At 48.9% G+C, this 24210-nt stretch overlaps 1 protein-coding gene across 12 annotated transcripts in view; it reads right to left on the bottom strand.

Moving 5' to 3' along the window:
• LOC119440814 (parathyroid hormone/parathyroid hormone-related peptide receptor-like) overlaps window positions 1-24210 on the bottom strand; it is a 1097515-nt gene that overhangs the window by 369183 nt on the left and 704122 nt on the right. The window contains exons 4-6 of one of the 12 annotated variants that reach the window (XM_049662645.1): window positions 23016-23146; window positions 21454-21548; window positions 12256-12394 (exon numbers count right to left, since the gene is read on the bottom strand). The exons of 9 other annotated variants lie outside the window; for them this stretch is intronic. In XM_049662645.1, the coding sequence (XP_049518602.1) occupies window positions 12256-12394; window positions 21454-21548; window positions 23016-23146 (365 nt within the window). The remainder of the gene's footprint in view (window positions 1-12255; window positions 12395-21453; window positions 21549-23015; window positions 23147-24210) is intronic. 2 more of the 12 variants (XM_049662644.1, XM_049662643.1) reach the window with 2 other exon arrangements.

The raw sequence follows: 24210 nt of genomic DNA, 5'->3' as shown, positions 1-24210 counted from the left end.
GTCACTAGAATTTAACTTTCTCTCTCAAATGCAACAAACATAATTAAAATAGGTCCAGGGTTTACATCAGAAAAGCGTTTATACGTTTTACATGTACGCGTCGGAGTTAAGCCCAAGCCAAAGCTTCCTCTGAATACTTGACGCTGTGCCGTGCTCCCTATTGGGTAGCAGAAATAAGCGTTACTTTCCACGATGAACCACTCCTACTTAATAATTTGCCATTGTATCATGATACGATACAAGATACTCGGGCAACAAGATACTACTGAAATTATTGGACCCGATACGATACTTATCATTTGTATCTTAAGATACTTCAATACATTCGCAAGTTTCTTATTATAGATCTATACAGGGTGTTTCAGCTAACACTTTCAAAAATTATTTAAGGTTGCCTGTGGCAGACAGCCCAATTATAGTTAATGAGCTGGTCTACTCGAAGAGGCGGACATTACTTGCACAAAAAATTGAAATGCATAATCGACTAATCAACAAAAATTCACTAATTAAATTTTTAACTAATTACGTGATGGCCCATATTGCAATTTACAAATTTTAGCCGTGGAGTTCGCAAGGCGGATCCACTTGCGTCTTAACAAAACGTCGCTTTATGCATTGAAGCACAAAATTAACTGGAACGCCAACGCACTTCTCTGCAAAGTTCAGGAATTAATATCCCGAAACTGGTGTCATCCCGAGAATTCGTTCCAAGTGGATCTGCCTTGCGAACTCCACGGCTACAATAAGTAAATTGCAATATGGGCCGTCAGTTAATTAGCTAGACACTTAATTGGTGAATTTTCGTTAATTATTCGATTATGCATTTCAATTTGTTGTGCAAGTAATGTCCGCCTCTTCGAGTAGACCAGCTCATGAACTAGAATTGTGCTATCTGCCACAGGCAACCTTTAAGCATTTTTGAAAGTGTTCGCTGAAACACCCTGTATAATATAGCAACAAACGCGAATACAAAAACAAAAATGTTTGCTTGGAAATTTTTTAAACTTCGACCAACCTTGTTTCATTTGAATGAAATGGCTTTAGTATCTCAAAATTTTTGTCTTTCTTGCTCTAAGTATAATATTGTCGCGACGTCGGAAACTCGAGGGCCAAACGAAACGCACTTGTCAGCAGAGGCAGTAACAAGAACGGACGGCTTTTTAAATACCGCGCGCTAGTCACTGCTTCTTCTTGCTCTCTATATTGTTCACAAGTGCCGATATGTCTTGCTACGTCGTCGTCTTTGCCGCACTACAGACGCGGCATTCGCCTCCATGAAGCATCGTCCCGATGCACAACGTAAGCGTAGGCATGTACCAGACACTATAACGTCACTCACTTGGAAAAGACATGCACCACTTCGGGTGGGTGCTTGTGGCGCCGCGAACAAGTTTCACCATCGGGCACGACCTCGTAATTGACGTCGTTCAGTCGTCGGATAAATGTGTATGGACCGAAATATCGCCTTAGTAGTTTTTCAGAAAGTCCCCTACGCCTGAATGGGTATCCAAACCCACACTCTCTCGCCCGGTGTGTAGGCGACGAATTTGTGCTGACGATTGTACCGCACTGCGTCCTGGTCTTTCTGGTGGCGGATGCGTACACGTGCAAGCTGTCTGGCTTCTTCGGCACGTTGAGCGAATTCTTCAGCATCTGCATGGATGTTGTCGCACTCGTGGGGCAGCATCCATCGTGGCTTCGCGACCGTGTACCAAGCTGAATGGTGTCATACGAGTCGTTTCCTGTTGAGCGGTGCTATATGCGAAGGTTACATAAGGCAAAATCTCGTCCCAGTTCTTATGGTCCACGTCGACGTACATGCAAAGCATGTCTGCGAGTGTCTTGTTCAAACGCTCCGTTAGTCCATTCGTCTGGGGGTGATAGGCTGTCGTTTTCCGGTGGGCTGTGCCGCTGAGTTGATTCTAAATGTTCGGCAGTGAACGCGGTTCCTCTGTCAGTAATTACTACCGCTGGGGCACCGTGCCTAAGCACGACGTTTTCGACGAAAAATCGAGCTGCTTCAGCTGCTGTTCCCCGCTGGGTAGCTTTTGTCTCCGCCTACCGGGTAATGGGGTCAGTGGCGACAATAATCCCCCTGTTCCCTGTAGTTGAAGTTGGAAATGGTCCAAGAAAATTCATGCCAATTTTGGCGAATGGCGCTCCCGGTACCTCCACAGGATGTAGGAGACCAGCTGGCTTGTATGGTGGCGCTGTGCGTCGTTGACAGTTAGGACAAGTGCGTACATGATGTTTAACATCGGCTGGGAGCTCCGGCCAATAATACTTGCGCCGCAGTCGAGTCAGTGTTCGTGTGTAGCCCAGATGACTTGAGGTGGCCTCATCATAACATGCTGTGAGAATTTCATTGCGAGGCGAAGCAGGCACGACCAGTTAATAGGTGCTTCCCGTAGGAGAAAATTTCTTCTTATAGAGAACATTGTCCTTCAAACAAAATAACGCCAGACTTCGTCCAAACAGTCGAGGCACGTCTTTGCCTCCGCCTTCCAAGAAATTAATAAGCGGAAGCAGTTTTGGGTCGTCGCGCTGCTGCAGGGAAATGGTAAATGTATCGACGACGCCCAAGAATGCAGCGTCCGTGTCCTGATCCTCAGTGACAGAAGGCTGTACTGGTGACCGAGATAGGCAGTCGGCGTCGTTATGCTTTTTCCCTGACCTGTATACGACGATCATGTCGAACTCCTGAAGCCTGAGGCTCCAGCGCGCCAATCGACCGCAGGGGTCTTATAGATTAGTCAGCCAACAGAGGGTGTGGTGGTCACTGACGACGGTGAATAAGCGACGACCATACAAATAAGGGTGAAATTTAATAACAGCCCACACTACGGCGAGGCATTCCTTTTCCGTAGTGGAATAGTTTTCTTCTGAGTGCGAAAGAGTTCTGCTGGCGTAGGCTATCACGTTTTCGGAGCCATCTTACCACTGCACCAGCACGGCACCCAGACCTACATTGCTCGCGTCGATAAGAAGTGCTGTCGGGGCGTCCTGGTCAAAGTGTGCCAGAACTGGGGGCATTTGCAGACGCTGACGTAATTCGCTGACAAAGGGAACATCCTCTCGTGTTAGTTGCGTCAACAGTGAGGCAATACCTGAAAAGTGTGCAATGAACCGTCGATAATGGGCGCACAGGCCCAAGAAGCGTCTCATTGCCTTCCTGACAGATGGCGTGGGGAACAGCCTAACCGGCCACGGCGGCCGCAGTTTGATGGGGGCGAAATGAGAAAACACCCGTGTGCTTAGATTTAGGCGCACGTTAAAGAAGTGGTCCAAATTATTCCGGACTACAGCGCGCCTCCTAATCAGATAGTGGTGTTGGCACGTAAAACCCCATAATTTTTTTAATACGGGGGTTAGTGGCAACAGTATCAGCTTGAGAAGCGGAGTACAGCCAACGTTTATAGTTTCGCACGCGGTGATGTTGCGATAGCAGTGTCTTGTATCTTGAGATACATGATACATTCTTTCATCTATCGGAAACACAAATACTGATACACGTCTTGCTAGACGCATCATAATACAGATAGAAGATACCCAAAGAGTATCTAAGATAGTATCTAAGATACATGTGTCTTCGATACTGCCCAGCACTGGCCGCAGCTAATACACTTCGAACTTCACCTACACATCGTCTATAACGATCCCCTTATTTTCACTAAATATAAACAAGGTTTCCCGTTTCATTACCGAGGCCACCGGGGCAGCCAACTACGAATCTCTTATAAAGCAAAAAAAGCAGGATAAAATAATGTTGAGTAATTATTTGCAACGCTTCTAATTATGCCAGAAATGTTGGAGCTTCTCTATGTATTACATTTGACATCCCCCCTCCCCTCTTCACCCTCCCTTTCTACCAAATTTGAATTCGGTGTTATGCACAGTTGGTTTAGGACTCAGGTAGACATTGAGGATAACGGCAGATATGTTAATCTGGTATGCTTAACGGGATACCGACATGAAATCTGAAAATTTTACGAAAATGCTGAAAATGAATCCTCCGTGTGTGATTATATCGAAAAGAAGTAGTCACTTAGCTCATTTCTGAAACGATGGCTTTATTTTTGGCGTTTTCGTGAGCGCTCGCCTCGCCGCCCGACCCGCGGGAGTTGGAAGGCGTGACGTCCCGACACACTCGTCGGGTAACCAGCCGGCCGGCCGCGGTCATTCGAAGCGCGCCGACGCCGCCATCGCGAGCATGGGTTCGAGTTCTGGTGACTCAACCAGCGATGAGAACGCGCGCTTGAAGACGAGGACCATTCCAACTTGGCAATAAATATTACCGCTTGCGGTTACGAGCCTTCCGCGTCAAGCGACGAAGAGCAGGCGGCCGTGGAAGTGCCGGTCAGGTTTTCGCGAACCGTAGCGCGAAGATTTCGCTTTGCACCAGACACTTGTGCAAGAATTGTTTGTCATTTCCTCTGTAAACTTGCTTTTTAAAGAGCGCACGCAGGCAAGGCAGCTGCGGGGTACTTCAGCACTGCGTGCCACGGCGGCCGCATTTCGATGGGGGCGAAATGTGAAAACACCCGTGTAAGTAGATTTAGGTGCACGTTAAAGAACCCCAGGTGGTCCTAATTTCCGGAGTCCCCCACTACGGTGTGCCTCATAATCAGATCGTGGTTTTGGCACCTAAAACCCCATAATTTAATTTTTTCAGCACTGCGTGGATGACTGAAGAGTAGTTTCTGCCGACAGATGGCAGCACCTGTCTGTCATTCTGGCCAGTTTTTTTCTGTGAGTCGCGCTCTCTAGCCTTGTATTGTTTTACTATGCTTTGCCGACATCTTTAGAGACATTACTGCCTTCGTGCTCAGCCTCGGGCATCTCGCCCCAGCCTCGCCCTCACACTGCTCAAGAAGGCTGCTAGTCAACGAAAACAGTACCGACATCTTTTCGCCTCCTCTTTTAAACCGCGCCACTGATTATTTCTGCCTTGCGTTTTCGCGAGAAGACCGATGGCACTGCGTCAGGCTTTAAGCATTGCCTTTTGAGCGGCATGCCAGGGCTTTTCAGCACAGCCGGGGTGGTCACATAATCATCGTTAAAAAATTAAATTATGGGGTTTTACGTGCCAAAACCAGTTCTGATTATGAGGCACGCCGTAGTGGGGGACTCCGGAAATTTAGACCACCTGGGGTTCTTTAACGTGCACCTAAATCTAAGTACACGGGTGTTTTCGCATTTCGCCCCCATCGAAATGCGGCCGCCGTGGCCGGGATTCGATCCCGCGACCTCGTGCTCACATACATAATCATCGTCGACGAAGTGGTCCGCGCACATGAAGTCATTTTTAGAGGTCTCCAGGCTGTGCGTGATGACTAACAGGCAGGTATCCAAACTTTACGCACCTTCTCGTCTCTGGGAAACGTGTGCGACGGCGTGTCACGACCGACGATGATGTTATAACAGCAATTTCTGGGCATTTCCTTCCGCCGCGACGAACGCGTCAATACCGAGCGACGACAGCGGGAAGGCGCATGTAAGACGCACCACCTGTGTGGAGCACCGACGGGCATAATGTTTCGGACGGACCACGTGCGAAGATCGCCGAAAGGGGTTAAACAAACGCTGCAAGGGACCGACACCCCCGGAAACACTGCGACGGCTGTGGTCGACCTTGGCCGCGCGCGCGGGTGGGTGTCTTGACGTGAAATTTCAGCTTCTGCCGGCGGCCGCTTGGAGGCAAGGTGCAACAGAAAATCGCAATAAAAAAAAAAAAAAGATGTTTCTCGTCCTTTTTTTTCAAAGCAGCTTGTTGTATTTGTCATTTTCAACAGTCCAACTTTTGTTCCGACGCAAAAAACCACCCGCCAACTTTTGTGTCCGTATCCCTTTAAGTAAGTCATTTCCACATAGGCGGCAATTAACCTTCATAGACTAAACGAACATTTAGTATCGCACATTGCCCACAACAAGCTGCGTGCTTCAACGAAATTTAGACAACATGCCTCTCATAGTTCACCGAGAAGACCGGGAACACTAACTACACGCCTCGAATAGAGCATGAAAACAGGGAGAAAAAGGAGAACGGAGTAAATACTTTCAAATCATGCAAAATAATTTGCACACTTCGAACTTTTGGTATGTGTCACGCATAACACGGTCCTGTTTTTTTTCTAAATATAACATTGCTGCCATGTTTGGTCTTCCCAGGGCAGCGGATAAACTTTATAAGCGTTTAATATTGTTACGGGGATGTTGGGAGTATAGACTGGATGTATTTAGAATATATACACAAGTAGGGTTAGTGTGGTCAAGATAGCTGACAAGCAACAACACGCAGCAGCCAGTGTCTCTCGATCTTCTTTTCTTTTCTCCTATCCGTAACAGGACCCCCGGGTGCTGAAGCGCCGTCTCGGCGCATGTCGGGCGAAGAACTGCGAGCGAAGTATGGCTTCAACCGCGAAACGTGCACGATGTCAACTGGCGTCGGACTTGAGGACGGATCAAACTGTAACGGCGACATCTCGTAATGGACGTCGTTAACTTGACGTAGGACTTCATAAGGCCCTGTGTAGCGAGAGAGCTACACAGGGCCTTCACAGAAGCTTCTGGGAGAGACCGACACGACGACGCGGTGACCCAAGCACCTGGGGCGAACTTAACATCGCGATGGCGCCGATCATACCGCTCTTTTTGTATATCCTGCGATGCCAATAGATGAGATCGGGCGACTTGACGCGCCATGTGAGCGCGATTGATGACTTCACGAGCGTATTCAGTTGTAACACGTGGCACAGAAGGTAGGATGGTGTCAAATGGCAATGTAGGGTCGCGACCATACAAAAGATAAAAGGGGGAATATCCTGCGGTGTCATGTCTGGACGAGTTATACGCGAATGTCACGTAGGCCAGTGTGGCGTCCCAGTCGCGGTGATCATTGGAGACGTACATCGGCATCATCTCTGTGAGCGTTCGGTTGAGACGTTCCGTAAGACCGTTCGTTTGTGGGTGGTAGGCGGTGGACAGCTTATGCTCTGTGGCACAAGAGCGGAGGAGGTCGTCAACAACTCGAGACAAGAACGAGCGGCTGCGGTCGGTAAGTAACTGCCTAGGTGCACCGTGGTGGAGGATGACGTCATGGAGGAGAAAATCTGCGACGTCAGTTGCGCAACTAGTCGGAAACGCCTTGGTTATCGCGTAGCGTGTCGCGTAATCGGTAGCGACGGCGATCCACTTATTCCCTCTAGTCGTCGTTGGAAAAGGGCCAAGCAGGTCAAGGCCTACGCGATAGAAAGGTTTAGAGGGAACTTAAATTGGATGGAGTCATCCGACATGTGGCAGGGGAGGTTTTTTTCCGGCGCTGACACAGTTCGCAAGTTGCGACATAACGACGCACAGAGCGGTAGAGTCCCGGCTAGAAGAACCACGACGTCGTACGCGGTCGTATGTGCGCGAAACTCCAAAGTGTCCCGCCGTTGGTGCATCGTGAAGTTGTTCGAGAACGATGGATCGCAGATGACGAGGAAGGACAAGGAGAAACTCAGGGCCCTCAAGGTTGATATTGCGGTGGTAGAGGATGCTGTCGTGCAGCACGAACATGCGGCACGGGCCGTCGGTGCTGCCAGATTGCACTCTGGCGATGATGGCCTGCAAGGACTCGCCGCGATGTTGTTCATTCACATGTCAGTGAAAGCCAACACGCAGGTCTCCGGATCATGTGCAACAGGATCAGGAGGATCCACGGGATGACGAGAGAGGCAGTCAGCGTCCTTGTGCAGATGTCCAGACTTGTAGATGACAATAAAAGAAGAGCCGTAAAGCCCAGCGACCAAGCCGTCCTGTCGGGTCCCGGAGGGAAGACAGCCAGCAGAGGGCAAGGTGGTCTGTAATGACCGAAAACGTGCGGCCGTACAAATATGGCCGGAACTTGGCGACAGCCCACACTAAAGCCAAGCACTCACGCGCGGTGATGGAGTAATTCCTCTCAGAAGGTGACAGCAGGCGGCTGGAGTAAGCTATCACGCACTCGGTACCATTCTGCTGCTAGGCGAGGACAGCACCGATGCCGTGGCCGCTGGCATCAGTGTGGACTTCGGTCGGTGCAGATGGATCAAAGTGGGCAAGTATGGGAGGGGTGGTCAGAAAGCCGATGAGAGCGGCGAACGCGTGAGCCTGCCCCGGGCCCTACGAGAAAGGCGTGTTCTTCTTTAGAAGATATGTCAAAGTAAAGAAGATATGTCAAAGGGCGAGCAACGTCGGCGAAGTTTTTGAAGAAACGTCGAAAGTAAGAACACAGGCCGACGAAGCAGCGCACGTCAGAAGCAGAACGAGGCACAGGGAAACTGCGAACGGCGCGAACTTTATCCGGATCTGGTTGTACACCAGTTGCGTTTACGAGATGTCCCAACACGGTAATCTGACGGCGCCCGAATTGACATTTCGTTGAGTTCAGCTGAAGGCCGGCTTTTCGGAAGACCGCAAGAATTGCAGCGAGTCGCGTAATGTGGCTGCTAAACGTGGGAGAAAACACAATAGCGTCGTCAAGCTAACAAAGACAGGTGGTCCATTTGTAGCCTCGCAGAAGAGAGTCAATCATTCGTTCAAATGTCGCAGGAGCATTTCATAGGCCAAAGGGCATTACTTTGAACTGATATAAACCATCAGGTGTTATGAAGGCAGTCTTCTTGCGGTTCATTTCATCAACAGAAATCTGCCAGTAGCCGGATCGAAGATCAATGGACGAGAAGTATGTAGCTCCATGCAAGCAGTCCAAGGCGTCATCGATGCGTGGTAATGGGTAGACGTCCTTTCGCGTGATTTTGTTTAAATGGCGATAGTCGACGCAAAAATGCCAGGTACCATCCTTTTTCTTCACCAAGGACGACTGGCGAAGCCCAAGGACTGGCTGATGGTTCGATGACCCCTTTGCGGAGCATTTTGTCCATTTCTGATTGGATTACTCTACGTTCAGCATGTGATACGCGATAGGGATGCCGACGAATAGGATTCATGTCTCCAGTGTTCATACGGTGGTGAACAACAGATGTTTGGCCGAAAGGGCGGTCGCCGAAATCAAAGATGTCACTCTACGATTCGAGCAGGAGACGGAGGTCCTTGGCCTGAGCAGAGGAGAGGTCAGGTGCAAACATTTTGGCGAAGTCATCCATGAAAGAACTATAGAGCTTTGAGCTGCAATTGGTGCTAATAATCCACTCTCGGCATCCATACTCTCAATGTCAAATTCGGACGTACTAGAAACGCTGGCCAAGAAAATGCCGGCCGGAAGCACTTGAGGGCACAGGCAGAAGTTCAGAAGCGGGAGAACGGCGTCATTATTTGTAACCGTGATCAGCGTATGCGGAACAGCAACGTTTCGGTTTAAAAGCACGTCGACGATGGGGCGAAGCACATATTCACCGTCAGGAACCTGTGCGGTCGAAGCGACGTAAGTGACTACCTCGGGTGACAGACGCACATCTTGAAGCGAGCACAGGCGCGGTGGCGGCACGGTGCTTGGAGCATCGGCGCGTTGAGGCAGTTCCAACTGAAGGACGCCGGTTGCGCAGTCGATGAGAGCATAATGGTTGGATAAAAAGTCCAACCCAAGGATAACGTCGTGAGGGCAGTTGTCGATCACAGCTTAGAGAACAGAAGTAGGGCGGCCGGCTATACTTAAACGCAGAGTACGCATTCCGAGAACAACCACCACGCCACCGTCGGCCACACGAAGCACTTGTGCAGCTGCTGGGGTGATGACCTTCTTTAAACGTCTACGTAGGCTAGCACTCATCACAGATATGCGGGCTCCAGTGTCGACGAGTGCTCGGACATGTACGCCGTCTACTTTGACGTCAATTATACTTCTCTTTGTGGGCACAGACAGATGATTTGCTGCAGTAGTTGTCAAAGCAGCACCACCTCCGAAGGCTGCAGTTCTTAGTTTTCCGAAAGAACGCGGTCGAAAGCCACAGGGGACGAAAGGCGACGTGGCTGCGGCGAACGGGAACATGGGCGACGTGTTCGTGGTGAACGAGACTGGTGTCCGCGAGGCGATGGTGAGCGACTGTACCACGTGTCCTGGCAGAGTTGTCGGCATCGTTAGACTCGACGGAGGGCGAAACACGACGGGCATTTATTTCCATCAAAACGGTTCAGGTTGGTCGGCGTGCGAGGTGTTGAGGGCCACGAGTTGCGACAGCATCGGGCGACATGACCAATACGGCGACAGGTGAAACATATCGGCTGGTCGTCCGCAGTTCTCCACTCAGTCGGGTTGCGATAACGCGGAGAGAAGCGTCGCGGTTGATCAAACAGAGTAGAAGGGTGTTCGTTGGCTCTGGGGTTGGCGACAGCACAGACAGAATGTAAAGCAATGTTTTTAAGTTCCTGGCGAACGATGGCTTGAACGAGCGGAACTGAAAGTGGGGTAGCGTCAGTGCTACGCGAAGAGAAAGCTGCTGGCGCCATCGCTTCCATTTCACGTCGAACGATTCGCCCTACGTCCTCTGATGGCGCCGCATGCTGCTGTGTGGGCTAATCTTCACACGTCGACGTTGCGGCAGTATTGGGGAGTCTGGCGAATGGTTGCAGGACGCGGCGGCTTTTGGCCTGCTCGAATTGTCGGCACTCTTTGACGATAGCATCAACTGAAGAACAGCCTTTGCACATGAGCAGATTAAAGGCGTCGTCAGCGATTCCCTTCAGCACGTGCCCGACCTTCTCAGCTTCAGTCATGTTGGGGTCGGCTTTACGACAAAGCGCCAGCACGTCCTGGATATACGAAACATAGGACTCTGTGGGGGACTGGGCACGGGAGGCGAGTTCCTGCTTTGCGACATTTTTACGGCCGGCTGGTTGGCCAAACAACTCTTTTAGCTTCTCTTAGCATTGGTGCCAGCTGGTCAGCTCCTCATAGTGGTTTTTGTACCACACCTTTGCCGTGCCTCTTAGGTACAACAACACGTTAGCAAGCATAAGCGTAGGGTCCCATCTGTTGACTCCACTCACGCGTTCGTACATGGCCAGCCACTCGTCAACGTCAGCACCATCGGTCCCACAGAAAGTTCCGGGATCCTTGGCTTGTACAACCACAACCGATGGGGACGTTGGAGGCGGCAAAGACGTTGATCCCGCGTGCTCACCGTCAGTCATGGTGATGCGACGTCACTGCGGATCTCAGTTTCCAGCCTTGGTACCCAGCACCTCTCACCAATATGTTACGGGGATCTTGGTAGTATAGAGTGGATGTATTTACAATATATACACACGTAGGGTTAGTGTGATCAAGATAGCTGACCAGCAACAACTCCTTTCCTTCCGTAACAATATCCCGCCTCTAAACAGATCAAAAACGAGGGCTTAGCAAATTTGTTCCTAATTAGCCCACACACTCCAAAATTAACCTGCATATCACCCCTAACATTTCGCACACTTCCTCAAAATATAGTCTTTTTCATAAAACCGTGAGAAGAGGCACTACGTTTTTGAGTACTTCTACCCTCACTAACGGCTTCGCTGTAAAAGAAACCATTACATAAAAATTACAATTCTCTAAGAGTATTCGATTCAAAGTGCAAATTCTGTGATGAGGCAGCAAATCTGGTTCACATGGTGTGGACATGTCCGTCTAAGCATGATAGCTCGCGCACTCTAGAATCCTGGGAGGCTTTGCTCCGCAGCCCAGATCCCAACGTTCAGCAGGACATCATCGGTCAAGCCCTTGCTGCTGCTGTGGCTCAAGGTATTCCGGCCGACGGCTAGGGGCGACGGTGGAGAAGGATTTCTCTCCCGACGTTCATTGACTGGTGTTCTTAATAAAGTTGTTCCTCCTCCTCCTCTACTTTCACAGTGAAGCACAAGAGGTGGTGTCAAAAACGTGGCAGCCATGGCGCGTTTGCACAAGAGCATGTCCTCTGAAATTCCCATCCGTTACTTCGTGGGATTCGGACACCACCTAGAGCTTTTTTGATCGTACGTTAACTACGTGAAATTACAAATAATTTGCTTTAATTGTGTGGCATTTGCATCAAATACTAATGTAACACTGCGAAATACATTCCCATTGTTGGAAAATATTGCCAATTCTCGGGAACTATGTTTTGTAGCGCACGGAAAACAGGTGAAGTGTTTTACGAGCCGAGCCTGTTTAGGTTGTCGCCGTCTATAGCCACACGAAACTAACACGCTAGGGGTGGCAAGGCCGCCCTCGCCTGTGAAAGCATCAGCTATTTACATGCGAATTGAGTTTAAGCAAGGGTGGCGGTGTACTTGGGCCTATAAGGAAAAGTTGTAGCTTACCTCTTTATTGAAGTCGACGTTCCCGCTAAGTCCGACACCTTCAACGAAAAGTGCGTCCTTGAGCAGAAATGCAAGCGCCCGCAGGATGAAGGACAGGAAGAGATGCATGTGCAGGCTGTTACGGGGGCAGCGCAGGCGCCTGAAAATGGTCCCACTACTGTTGAGCTCTCGAATCGCTTCGCATCCTAAAGCTCAGAATTCCCTGTAATCTTCGCAATTTACATACAAAACACCCACTTTGTTACTTCAATAGTTTCAAACAGATAAAAGTTCACGGTCACTTAAGTACCGCTACGTGATTTGAATGCGAAAGCATGAGGACTTGTCTAAGTTATCACCTTAAATGAAAACTCCACCTTAATCCACCTTGCTCGAATTTGTACCAATCTTAATCCACTTTCATCCAGTTTTGGAAGTAGGCCAGGTCGGGTTTGTTAGTGTGGGCCCCGGCGTCCTTCCGACGCCGTGGCTGTTTCGCACTGCGAGCCGCAGCAGGCCGAGAACGTCACGTCATCACTTGGACCAGCGAGTTTTGGTACGATAGGATCGATGTTAACGCCGGACGCCGGATTTTTCGCTTCATGGGGCATATAATGCGTTCGCATTAAAATGCCTGCTGCTCTGGTCGTGTTCCGGTTGAAGCTGTTTCCCTTTCGTTCTGGTTCTGTTCCAGTTGGAGCAAGTAACGCACTATAAATGGACCGAGATGCGGTTCAAAACATCGAATCGGGCGTGAAGACCGGATCAGTCTGATATACTTTATCCTGGGTCGCTATAACGTAAAATGATTCCAAACTGTTCTGATTCCAAACTCCTGACTTGAAGTTTACGTAACCACCGACGCAAGCATCGGGCGGTGACCCGCAGCGTTGTCAACTCAATCAAACACTCTCCTCGTTTGTAGGTCACCTTTGTTCGCTTTCAAAACCAATAACATTGTCTACACTCGGCGGTTTTTCTCATCTAATTGGCTGACAGGAGGCGAGGAGCACGCTCTAGTGGAGAGGGTTTCGATGTGCACGAGCCAGCACAGTGAAAATAGATAACCGCATGAAGAGGGCGGTGCCGGCTTCTCCGATTGATGCGCTTCGCCTTACTTAGCTTGCGGTGGCTGGTCGAAAATCGCGGCGGCGTGCAACGGAAGGATAAGAATGCCGCTAAAACGGATCCGCAGCAAGGTAGAGTTGGCAGAGCGATGTCGTATGCGTACCGAAAGGGCTCGATAACGTTTCACTGCCACGCAAAACGGTGTATCATGCACAAATAAATACACGCTCACCAGCAGGTGCGAGTAGCGAGGGCCTGAGCAATCGGCGGGCAGCCATGTTCGGTTCCTTTCGGAACGGGGCAGTCTGTGGCTATTCAGAAAAAATTTTAGTTTTGTTCGGCATATTAATGCGTTTTTTATTGCGTGTACACGTCACTTTGACGTGGTGAGTTTTCGCGGTTTTGTGAGGTCGCGTGACAGACAGGCGAAGTGGGCGTAGCCAGAAAACATTGGACAAATAGCAGAGGGCTAATGGTGAAAAGACGTCGAATCAGGAATGATTATTTTTTCTTTGTGCAGTTTAATCATGCCTAATCAGTGTGTGCACGTTATACCAGATGGGGAGCTATCGCGGTTTTCGTGACATCGCGTGACAGACAGACGAAGTTGGGAGTGGCCCGAAAATGTTTTGCCCAATCATGGAGGCTGATTGCAGCAATCAGAATCAAAACAGTTTGGAATCATTTTACGTTATAGCGCCCCTGGGCGTAACATGTTACGCCATAGAATGCCTAGATGCACAAGCTTTATTGCTGTAGCAAGTATACGGACGCTCGAGGTGTATGCACGCCGTCGGCGCCGCCGCCGCTGCCGTTGTCGCGTTGTCTCAATGACCTTGCCTGTCTGACTAGCACACGCAGGGTTAGAGAAATTTCAGAAACGCGTTTGGCCGTAAAAATGATGAATCGCAGTGCATTTCATCGCTCAACCGTAACTAAATGGCCTCGGTGGCGAAGCTAGGGCAGCGTTTTGCCGTGAACTTTAGGATAACAGGAAATAAGCAAAATGGGAACAACGGCGGGCTCCTGCCTGCTGATGGTAGCCGTCTCAAGAGGATACGGAAACAATATTACGCTTCATGTTTGGAGCCTATTAGTTAAAGAATTCTGTCTGGAAGCCCAAACATCTATATATAGACTTCGTTACGCACGTGGTATTGGGCTGCCTTTGTGAGGAAATTGTGGAAAAGCACAAAGCTGCGTGGAAAGACTCGCCATGCCGGCACTGCGATGTCCAGCGAAGCACCGTGACCACTACAACTGCTGATGCAATGCTTTATGGATTTAGAGTAGTGCTATTTTAGAGTAATGGTGGGAATTTTGACAGCACGCCGCCGCCCATAGAGGGGCTGCAACAATATTAAATCAGTCCTAGGCTGGTTATTTTGTATACGAAAGGCTACAGGGACGTCAAACCCCACGTTGAATGCTGGCGTCACCGAGGCAGCTTGCGCAACAGTAAGCGTTACCGGGAAACGTTTACGGGGACGCTACGTGCTTCGCGAGCGCCTTATCAATTATGTGGTTGGGATGCTTGTTTTGAGCTAGTTCTTTATTGAAATGTATGCTGTTATGTGTGTTGTATGCGTGATTCCAAAGAATGTATGCACTGTTCACTTCACTCTGCTGAGTGCTTGTAGCCTCTGCCTTACGGGGCTATGAGCCAATGCAGTTTTTGCTTGCTTACGGGGGTACGAGCCATTGATGAGGACAGTTTTCTGTCGACGGACGCGAAAAACATTCCGGGATCCTAGCCATAGACAGCTTCGCTGTAAAAACGCGGAAGCATGCACTATTGAACAAGGGGGGGGGGGGGGGGGGGGGGGGCACTATCGTTGCATATCTATCTATCATATCGCTACATGCCGTGAGTTGCGAAGATTTGCATGGACACGTTTGTCACTGCTTCTGCTGTTCGACGCATCTGCTTGACCTCTAAAAATAAGAATGGCAATCTACCATAACAAGGTACTCATCGCCTTCGTGGTAGAAAAGGTCGACTCCGAATACTTGCCACGGCAAAGTAGGTATATCGTGACTAAGCATAGGTAACATGGCAGTCCTGCTCTTGCACCTTTGACAAAGCAGGCATGTCTTCGTGAGAGCTGCAATATCCGCTGACAAGCCGGGCCAGTAAATCATTTCTTTGGCTCCCGGCTTCATTTTTCTTCACCCTCGTGTGCGGCTCGTAACAGACGAAGTATACCTCTTGTCGTTTCGTTGGAGCAATGACGAATTTGTTGCTTCTGACCGTCCTCGAAATGGAGTTCGTCGCGATAGTTTGAGGACGCGCGTATGGCCTCCGAAACCGGTTGCTTGCCATTCGTTGCATGAGTAGCTGCGCAATTCAGTCATTGTTGCTTCTTTCAGTACCTCTTCACGGATTCCCTGCAGTTGTCGATCGGAGGGCAGAAGCGAAGAAAGAGCATGTACTTCAAAATCTAGCGAGCCTTCTTTCAGCTCCGTCCTGTTCGGAAAGCGCGACAGGGCATCCGCTAGGAACAGTTCTTTGCCTGGCTTGTAATTCACGCTCACAGGGAACTCTAGGGGGCGATGATAAGATTCGACGATGACCTGTGGCTGCCCTAGGACGTAGTCTTGAAACCTTGCGCACCCGTGTACAATGGCTAGCATTTCTTTCTCGAAAAGAGCATATGTCTTTTGCGCGTTGGTAAGTGAACGTGACAAGTAGGCGATTGGATGTCCGTTTTGCAAAAGATCTGCCCCCACCCCTTGCAACCACTGACAACGTCAGCGGTATTCCCTTATCAAAATAGGCATGAACAGGTGCCTTTGTTAGACAAGCGCGAAGGCATTGGAAGCTTTCTTCAATCTCTTGTGTTGATGCCGTGTTCTTTTTCAATAGTTCCCAGACGGGCACGGACAGTGAGAACATGTTGAGGATGAAGCGCGCCACGAATTGAATCATTCCAAGAAAATCTTGTAAGGAGCTGCAAGTTTTCCTTGGAATGCAAGTTTTTCTTGGAATGATTAAAACTCCTTACAAGTTTTTGGTGGTGGCATTAGCAAGATGTCTTCTACTATCCCGGGATTCATGCACATTCCTTCTTGGGCGAGGATCTGTCGCATGTAGCGAATTCGGGGCTGCAAAAAAAATTTTCTTTTAATGGAGATTTAAGTTGGGCTCCCTGCAGCGTGCAAATAAAGCCACTACCATGCTCTTCTCGAGACGTTTCCCAGACTAGAATGTCAACCATTACAACTGCGACGCCACTCAAGCCTTGTACTACTTGGTGCATCGCCAGTTGAAAAACTTCCGGGGCCGAGGCAATCACAAAGGGCATACGTAGACATTTGTGGCGGCCATAGGGAGTGCTCATAGTGCATGTAAAGTAATTGTCTTCATCTAGCCTAATTTGCCGAAACCTTTACGATACATCTAATATTGAAAAGTAGTTTGCCCCGTGCAGGCACAGAACTACAGCTTTTGATGTTGGTATATGATAGTGCTCCCTCAGTAAGCCCTTCTTCACATCCGAAGGATCTAAACAAATGCGTGCTTTGTCGTTTCTAACCACTACGAGCATCTGGCTTGACCAGGCAGTAGGGTCAGTTACCTTTGCAATGATGAGGTCGTGATCCATTTGATGGATCGAGTTCCCGTTTCACGCGTTCTTGAAGAGCATCCGCGACCCTTCGTGCTGTCTTGGCGATTCCTCGTGCTCCTGGCTTGAGCTCGAGCCAGGAGCATCGGTAGGCAATACCCTTCAGTTGACCAAGGCCTTGGAATACATCATCAAAACTAGGGCTTGGGTCCTGGCTTGGCAGCGCGTCGACTGAGCGTACGTGGGATATCAGTCAAGGTATATGTAAACTGGTAGCGAAGCTTCCATAGAAGCCCATACGTTCAAAACATGGCGGCTTATCGGCGTTTCATGGGGCTTAGCACCATCTGTGTGAGGAGGGAACACTTACGGTGGAAGAAAAAATAATTTGACGTCATATTCGTTAAAAACAGAAGTGACGTCATTTTGTTCTCATAGGCGCGAAATTTGTTTTCGAATGCCTGCCATTAGAGCTGTATATTCAAATGCCCCGCCATTCGACTTGGTGGGCGTTCAGAGCTTTCAGCGCGGAAAGCGATGCAGGAAAAGGTCAGCGGTAAGGGTGACGAAATCGCATCGCTGCACAGAACATACTTTCTTTCGAGGCCGACGAACGCTTTGGGCGTAAATTGCTCGTCCTTTCGTCGGACGCCAAGCCCGTCGGCCAGCGCTGTCGCACGAAAACAACTAAAGTAAACAAGTATCTGACGGTCGCAACTCACTGCTTTTGACTGTACAGGTTAAGAAACAATAACACTACCCGCGTCACCTACTTCAGACAAATGTCGACATGCAAAACAACACAACATGTGAGGGGGGCGTATTGTAACAGGTGAACTTTACGAGCCTGCCTTTCCACGCACTCCCAATAGTTGCATTGTATTGCAGTGATAGCGGCGTCAACGCCCGCCGCTATCGATGGGCGCTCTCACGGTGGGCGCTGAAAAAATGTATTTATTAATAATGATCAAGCAAAATAGAGTTGTATCTTCTCGCCATGCGTATATAAAATGAATTAGGAATTTTATTCTTGTTGAATGAATATAACTGCGTGTCGCTTTAATTAAAAAACTTCTTTTTCTTTCTCTGTGTTTATTCCCTCGAAACATAGTCGCGCTTCAATCGCTGCTACCATAACCACCCTTGCTGATGTTGGTGACAATTGGTTCTGAACCGCTTTTCGTCCGAAGCTTCGCGACCTATGTGGATCGACCTTGTATCAGTCCCAAGCATTCTGCAACACCGTTGTTGGCACGGACTGGGTTACGATTCAATATTCCGCTAGACAACTTTGAGCCTAGTACTATGTAGGTGAAGTGACCTGCAAAGCTGTTTGCTTGCGGCCGAAAAGTGGTCAAGCATGGCTGTGTAGTTACATTTTTCAGTCGTCTCAGGCACGATGCAGCCGTTGGCTCCCGTGTCGATTTTGGAATCAACCGCTGCACCTGCGATAACAATCGCCGCCTACCAACGATCCTCAGTGGCGATAGCATACGCTTCTAGCGCATGCAGGAAGTATTCTTCAGTTCCTAAAACAACCTGCTTTACTTACGCGGCCATTGACCTTGATCTTTATCGCTTCTGTCGCAGTTGTTGCAGCGTTTACCCTGAGCCGGATTATTTCCCATTTTGGTGTCTTTCAAGACCACACTTGCATTCGCTTTGATTGCTGCGACTGTCGCGTTGGCTGTTGTGGCGAGGAATTCTCGAATGTTGTTCTTTTGCTTGCTACCGTGCGTGACACATTTCTACTGCTTTTGAAAACGAGGAGCGTTCCGAGAGAAGTTTCTGCTGAAAGTCTTTACCTCTGATGCGGAGAATTATTCTGCATAGTATGAGCCGCTCCTCGTGCTCTCCGAATTCACATCAGCTCGCGAGACCTCGCAGGACTCCCGCTTCTTGGTCACTGGAGCCAAATAGAAATTCGTTAAAGGTTAGTGTTCTCAGACTGCTTGTAATGGGCCTCGAACTTAGCTAAGATCTTGAGGTATTTCTCCTGGTCTTCGCTGTCGAACTTATAGCACGCTCGACTCGCGTGTCCGCCTATCGCCATCAGAAAAGTTGCGGCTTGAACTTCCTTAGGCTGCTGGGTCAGTCCCGTCGCCGTAGTAAAAATTGGCAGTGGCTTAGCTCGGCTATGCCAGATATACGTAGCGTGAGCTAAGTCGGCCACATCGTTCAGAACCGGTAGACCTGGTGGTATGGGCGGGTAACGATACCCATTGGTAACCCTAAAGAGTGGAATCTTCTGCTTAACGAGAAAGTTTTTGCACTTTGTACAAACCAGCGCCACGGTTTCACCCCACTCAGGCGGCGCCGCTAAACTCAACGTTTCACGCATGGCACTACTTACCGGCGTCAAGTCTTTCATGTGCCACAGTCTTTCACACACCTGGCACACATATGCCAAACGGATTGTTTACGAAGTCCGTCTCGAAGGTGCGAGTCGCACTGGCGCTTTCGCTAAGTTTCACCGTATAGTCAGTCAATTGGCGAGCCTTGACGTCATCAACGGCGTCTTGTTGTTGCTGCTGCTGAGATGGTCGGGCACGTCGCTCAGTCTCCTGGCGACGCCGCTTTGCTAGACGTTCCTCCCTTTGCTCCGGTGTCTCCGCAGCACATTTAGCCTTCTTCTGTTCGTTCTTCCTATGCTCAACCGCTAATTGCCAGGCAACTACTTCGGGATCCGATGAGCTAAGCGTCTCCGCTCTTCTGCGCCGCTGAGCAGCAATTTCGCTCTCCTTCTCCGTGGCTATACCACACTGGCAAACGCCCAGCGCAAACGCCGGGCAAACGCCCGGCGCGCCAGCTGTGCGCCGTGTGACGCCACTGCTCCTCGCGCATGCGCAGCACGGCTCTCCAGGAGCCACGCGAAACTGCTCAACCTTGGCCAGTGTAACTCACGCTACAAAAGGTCAAACTCACTTTTCCGTACGGTCCAGTTATGAAACGTGCCTCCAGTCGTGTCGAGTGGCCTTGATGGCTTTTTTAAAGACGATAGTCTTTCTTGGGGAACTTAAACGCTGAAAATTTGGTCTGTCTGTCTGTCTGTTTGTCTGTCTGTCAACCGATTCAGCCACCCGGCCAAAGTTGGACCACTTGCTTTCCGCCCACACTACTTAAACTGGTACGGTTGTTCATACTTGTGAACGTTATCGATCAAAAAGTAAATATTACGCATATCTGAGGCGCAACATCACTAGGTAAGTATTAGGAGGTGTGTTCTTTTAATAGAAAATACATAGATACGTAACTCTAAAGACCCTAGTTTCTTAAGCTGCGCTGAAAATGCCATGCTATGCGCGCCGACGAACGACGTCTGCCACGAAGGGAGGGAACCCTCTGCACAAGCTCGTGTTTCCCCGTTGCGCGCCGACGAGCGCCCTCTGCCATGGAGGAAGGAAACCCTCTGCACAAGCTCATGTTTCCCGATGTATTGCCAGATGGCGTCCATGTCTCACGCAGCGCCTCCTCAATTTTATCAATGCCAGCCATATGCGGCCGATTCCGCCTCCTCAATTTTATCAATGCCAGCCAGATGCGGCCGATTCAACCTAAAGGAAGCGCTGTCTGAGGCAGGGCAAAACATAAATGGCCGCTTGATGAAATACAACCCACTCTACAAGACATGCCCAGACAACGCAGGGAAAAGACCGACGACCAAATTGCAGCGGAGAAGCGCCGGCGTGCCGATGCTCGTCGTCTCAAGCGTGCCCAGGAAACGTCCGAGCAACGAGCCGAGCGGCTAGCGCAAGATCGTGAGTCGAGGCGCACCCGGAGGCAACAGGCCAGACCAGAATCAGACCAGCACTCATGTAGTACGGCAGGCAGAAGACTATCGTCTTCGACGACATTTGCAGCGAAGCACGCAGATACGCGGCCATTTTTTTTTTGTGGCTGTAGCAGAGTCGACGCCATTCTTGCAATGGTCGTTTGTGGCTGGTCCGTAGATTAATTCATTGCCAACTGGCGGTAGCAGCAAAACGACCCGCCGCCCTTGCTTCCGGCACCATGTAGACAGCCGAGCATCACTTTATTGCGTGAGCAGGTGTATTTCTACACAGGCAGACCAGGGTTGTCCATGCGTTGTAACAGTATTCTTGATGACGTTGTGCCTGGGCACACTTTCCTTGATATCACGTTACCCCTTATCTAGGGAAGATGTCGCGAAATAGCGATTTAACTTCACTGTTCATTTCCCCTACGTATGTGACACTGTTGCATGTAATTTGCCTCTCGCAGTCATTTGGTTTCGCGCGTTGTGACAACCATCATAGGGCATGATAAAGTGCAACTTGCACCCCGTTTCCCAGATTCTGGGCGAAACTTTACTTTCAGAGCATCCTACGAAGAAGTTTGTATGTCACACTGTACTGTCGTCATTTCTTATTGAAGCTGGATAAGTAAGCAGCCGCGTTTTGTGGCGCTAAAAATGCCATGTGGGACACCTTTGGAAACCACCAAAATATGAAGCTATGATTAGCGTACTGCGTTATATCTAGACAAAAAGAGGAGATATATATAGATGTATTGAAGATATATTGAAGGGTGCAAAAAATGGCGCGCAGATATGAAGGTGACTTACTTGATAGACGCCAGTATCACGAATGCAGCGACTAGGGTGACCAACGATACGCTGTAGCCAATTTTCGAGATGAGTTTAATGGTAGTCAGGTGAGGCTGTGGAGAGATGGGAAGAGAGAAGTTATGAGCATGAGAATGTACCGAAGAATCTCCTAAGCATCATATAAGAAAATACCTACTAGTCGATTTTAGAAAGAGATGTTGCAGTTGTGTTTTGAGATAGCTGAAAGTTGGAAGCGTATAGTAGTTATGCATCAATATGCTCAATAACTCACACTCAGCTGGCATGTATAAATTTATTAATTGACTAGATTCAAAAGTAAACAAACTAATTTCTCTGGACATGTTGACGAAATAATGAGAAACTGAGCATGTTAAAGGCCGAGGAACAAATTATGCACATCAAATGCACATGTTGGAATGATGTGAAGCGAGCCACTCGTGAAGAGGTTCAAATGGTATAAAACTAAATGCGATGCGTACAGTTGTCCTCATTGTCATACTACGATACGTATAATGTTATTTATTGTTTGTGTTTATGAATCGCATTGGCCACAACTTGAATGCTATGCACTGTTTATGAACTACACCGCTCCCAAGCTATTCCGCAATGCAAACAGCAGTCGAAGGCGATATTTCATGTTTCCTGATTAGGGATGTAAGACAGCTGTCATGTCGAGCATTATTCTCCCGTTTTATTTCCCGCGGCGTAATGGAAACTATTGTGCCCCGTATACGTGAAGTGACGAACGCGCTCTAGTCATCTCAAAGAGCTACATGACACGACAGCATTATGCGTGTGATCGTAGGATGGGGCGTCATGATGTTGTGAGACCGAGTCTATCATCGGATATGCAATTCAATGCAATAGCGAATATATACGGATTCTCGGACACGTTCGCGCCGTCGCCGTACTGTCACGGTATTGACGGCAAGTACATTGTGAGGATTGACGAAGGCAAGCGGATTGGAATGACGACCGTGCTTGTGTTGGAGCTCGTGTTGTCCGCTCACAGATCAGATGCCGCCTCGCTTCGGGCTACATCCGGTTTGCAACCTTACCTGGCACCGCGCGACAATGAATGCAAGACTCCCGGCGGGGGCAGAGAAAACTTTATCGTGGATGCTGTGCGTGTTTAGGTATAGCCAGCTTCAGTGAGACACAGGAGGAACTTTTCACAAGCAGACTGCTCTGACCAAAGCGAAGGATGAACATCGAGCACATGAGATTTTTGTGAGTGTAAATTACTGCACGAGCGACCTAAATGAAATAGCCGTGTACGAAAGGCAGCGGGTAATCAGATGCCCATGGTACAGTGTGTTTGGAATATAATCATGCGTTGCATAATAATAAACACAGACACTATGTAAATTTTGATTCGCTCAATGAAACTGTGGGAAACAAAATTCGTGAGATTGCGACTGACCGCAGTGCTGTGTATGCATCCTGGCACTAAAAGAAAGATAAAAGTAAAAGACACGGATGAAAAGAAGTATCAAACAGTTAAGAAATAGAAAAAAAAAAACGCCTTTTAAAAAAAGCGGTAACCCGCTGAAGCTCACCTCAAAAATGGATATGTTCTCGGAAGGTATGTATTGATCCGGTGCGCAGAGGGTGTAGTTGGTCCACGTTCGATTCATTGTTTGGTTGAAAAACCACGTGCCATTTTCCAAGCACTTCTTCGTGGCTATTTCTGTAAAAAAAAAAAAAAGTCGCAGTTTCGTCCGAGGAAGCAGAGAGCCATACGAAGTACGGATAGTACTTTTATTGGCCATATCAACTTGTAAATGTTCGCTTGCTAATTAACAAGCAGGATTTGTAAATGCCAAACAGAAATTTATACAAGGTAGTCAGCCTCTAGAATCTGCGCATGAGTACGTTATTTAGGCCAAATACAGTGGAACCAAATTACAAAAAAAAAGAAAATTTACAGAATAATTAAAATGGATTGGAGCTATACGGCACGCATTGACAAGTCATGACCGGCAGCTTGCGCACAGAAAGGTGAACAATCATTGTATTATACGGGTACTAACATATAAAACAGAAACATGGAGGGTGACAAAGAAGTTTGGACGAAAGTTAAGGACGGCGCAAGGACTATGTAGCGAAACTGTTAGGCGCAGCCTTAAGAGACCGGACGACAGTGGTGTCGATATAGAGCAAACGTGGGAAGCCGATGGTCTATTGACATTAAAAGGGGGGGGGGGGGGGGGGGCAAAGGGTGCTGGGAAGGTCATGTAGTCCGTAGGGCAGGTAAACGGCCGGTGGTCTATAGAGTTACAGAATGGGGTGGCAGGAGAAGTCGAGGACGGCATAGAATTCGGTGGTGTGACGAAATTAGGCAATACTCAGCCTACGATGGGGTCAGCTGGCGCAGGTCAGGAGTACTGAAAGTGAATGGAGAGGCGATTGCCTTGCAGTGGACACTTTTTTTAGAGCGCGAACAAGAGACAAGGCACAAAGGGAGGTCAAACACAGGACAGGCGACTTTCAACTGTTTATTCCACAACGTCGTCATGACAATATATAAGAAAAGGACACATGCGCAGAGAAACGTACATGAAAATGAAAACAAAAACACAAGAAAAAAAAACATGATAAAGACAATGTATCCGAAATGGCTGACTAATTGACATGCGTGTCGAGGTATGTACCTTTTGTGGTGGTCTTGTTTGCGCTCTAAAAAGTTTATCAAGTATGCACCAACTAGGCACAGACCAGTTCTAAGCCATATTTTTTCTCATCGGGCCCGTC

The sequence above is a fragment of the Dermacentor silvarum genome, chromosome 2 (genome assembly GCF_013339745.2).
Source record: "Dermacentor silvarum isolate Dsil-2018 chromosome 2, BIME_Dsil_1.4, whole genome shotgun sequence".
Taxonomy (NCBI): Eukaryota; Metazoa; Arthropoda; class Arachnida; order Ixodida; family Ixodidae; genus Dermacentor; species Dermacentor silvarum.
This window is presented reverse-complemented; position numbering and strand designations above follow the sequence as displayed.